Source organism: Penaeus monodon, chromosome 17 (genome assembly GCF_015228065.2).
Source record: "Penaeus monodon isolate SGIC_2016 chromosome 17, NSTDA_Pmon_1, whole genome shotgun sequence".
Classification (NCBI taxonomy): domain Eukaryota; kingdom Metazoa; phylum Arthropoda; class Malacostraca; order Decapoda; family Penaeidae; genus Penaeus; species Penaeus monodon.
In genome coordinates this window covers 49,507,478-49,509,977 of record NC_051402.1, presented here as the reverse complement: position 1 = coordinate 49,509,977, position 2,500 = coordinate 49,507,478, and the positions used below count along the sequence as shown (strand labels likewise).

General features: G+C 39.0%; 1 protein-coding gene across 1 annotated transcript in view; it reads right to left on the bottom strand.

The window, feature by feature from the left end:
* LOC119583847 (serine/arginine repetitive matrix protein 2-like) overlaps nucleotides 1–2,500 on the bottom strand; it is a 3,595-nt gene that overhangs the window by 189 nt on the left and 906 nt on the right. The window contains exon 2 of the mRNA XM_037932574.1: nucleotides 1–1,358. This exon is cut by the window's left edge and continues 189 nt beyond it. Within this exon, the coding sequence (XP_037788502.1) occupies nucleotides 1–1,302 (1,302 nt within the window). The 5' untranslated portion in view covers nucleotides 1,303–1,358. The remainder of the gene's footprint in view (nucleotides 1,359–2,500) is intronic.

Below are 2,500 nucleotides of genomic sequence, written 5' to 3'. Positions count from 1 at the left end.
TCTGTAGGAGAAGTCGCGGTCGTCATAACCTTCTTTGCAGGACGCCGGCCTCACATCGGGCCAGGGGTTGAGTTCGAAGGAGAGGCACGTCTGCCTGAAGCCGTCCGTGAGCGTGCATGCGATGGCCAGCGAGAGCACCGCCTGAACGCCGGTGATGACCATGGTGGCTATGGCGTACTTTTTTGAGAAGGCCACGATGGGTGGGTCACCGCGCATGCGCCAGGCGTGGAGGATGCTGCAGTGGAAAAAGGCGAGGCACGCCGAGAGCACCGCCACCAGGAGGGGAAGGAAGGCCGTCACGTTGCAGGGAGCCATGTTCTCGTTGCCCCAGTTCACGTCTGTCTGAGGGTTGTTGTCCACGAACAGGGGGCATCGTCTCCGCACGTACTCCCAGTCGACGGTGACCTGAGCCATGGGAATTGTGGTCATCATCGACGCGGCTATTACGATGACGTGAATCACGATGCTGAGGACCTCGAGGCGAGCGGTGCTAGTTTCCTCCTCCAGGGTTGCAGCGTCGAAGTACAGAATGTTCCCTTCTTCGTGGCCGTGTCTGGGCTCATATCGATGGCCGACGGGCGGGACGGTGTTTTTGTTTAATTCACGGGAGGACGATAAATGACTGTTCCTTCTGCCATTATATCGACCTGGTGATCGGTTTCTACTGTATTGCTCTCGATTATTCCTACTTGGCGACCGACCCCGACTTCTTCGTTCATCAGCACCACGGCTTGGCGAATAACTTCTGTTATTTCGTACAGCTGTGTTTTGATTTGGAGACTGACTTCGATCATATCTTACGCCGCGATTTGGGGATTGACCCCTATTATTTCGCACATTTGTATTACGACTTGGTGACTGACCTCTGTTATATCTTGCCCCGGTATTTCGACTTGGTGACTGACCCCTGTCATACCGGCCGGGCGACTGGCCACGATTGTTCCGCCCTCTTGCCTCACGACCGGGCGACCGGCTGCGATTGTTCCCACCGGTAGTTCTTCTGGCTGGAGAAGGACTGCGATTGTACTGCCTCGAATCGCGATGAACTGGCGCCCTCGCTGGCGATCGGCCGCGCCGCTCGTCTCTTCCCCCACGACGGCTCGGTGACTGAGGAGCGGCGTGGGGGCCGGCGACTGACGGTGTGCTCCTGCTGAGGCGAGCGTCACCAAACGCGGCTCTCTCCTCCTGCCGGTGATTTCGACCTCCGAGGATATTGTCTTGACTCCCGTGGTACTGACGGTAGTTAGAGCGACCCTCCATAGTTTCTGCGGCTTCTCTGCGTTTGTTTCGACTCATCTTCATATAACCTGTTTCTCTTAAAAGAATCCAGCTGGGCGGTACAGCTGGATTCAAGCGACCTTTAAAAGCAAATATAAACTATTAGTTACACGGATCTCTATTTACATAAATAACATAAAAGTAGAAATAGATAAAAAAATAAATGAGTTCTGTGAGCGAACATAAAAGAAGCACACATAAAAAGTGTGATGAAATATCTGTAGATGGAAAATAGCAGGAATGTTGCCTGAAAGGCAAATGATGTAAAAAAAAAAAAAAAAAAAAAAAAAAAAAAAAAAAAAAGAATATCATAGTCAGTTTCCAATTAATGTTCAAAATGCATTTACAAAAGACTAGTGCTTACAGGAAGTCTTGAGACTAAGACCATTTAGGGCAAAACTGTACAGATTGCAATTAATAATAATAATAATAAAAAAACATTAGAATTAAATGAAATCAAAATCTAAAAGGAATTCGATAACGAGACAAGGAAAACATTAAGAACATCAATAATGATAATGATGGTGATCATAACAATAATGTTAGTAACAATGCTAATGGTAATAATAATAATAATAATAATAATAATATAATAATGATAAAAAAATAATGATAATGATTAATAATAATAATAATAATAATAATAATAATAATAAAATAATAATAATAATAATAATGACAATACTACTAATAATAATAATGATAAAAAAAGAATAATTAGTATTATACTTATGATAAAAAATAGTAACAATACTACTAATAATAATATTAAGAATAATAACGATAATATTTATAATAATAATAACAATATTAATGATGATAATAATATTGATGATAATAATCACAATGATAATTACAATGATGGTAATAATAATAATAATAATAATAATAATAAAATGATAACAATGATAATAATAACAATTATGATAATAAATATAACAATAATGATAACAAAAATAATAATGAATAATAATAATAATAATAATAATAATAATAATATTAATAATAATAATAATAATAACAACAACAATACTACTAATACCACTACTACTACTACTACTAATGATAATAATAGTAATAATAATTTAAAATATAAACAAATAAAAGGAAAAAGAGTAATACAAATAATAATGATACTAACAAGAACAATGACAAAAACAGTAAAAATTATAGTAATAAAAAAAAAATAACAACAAAATGTGAAAAAATGATAGTAATGATA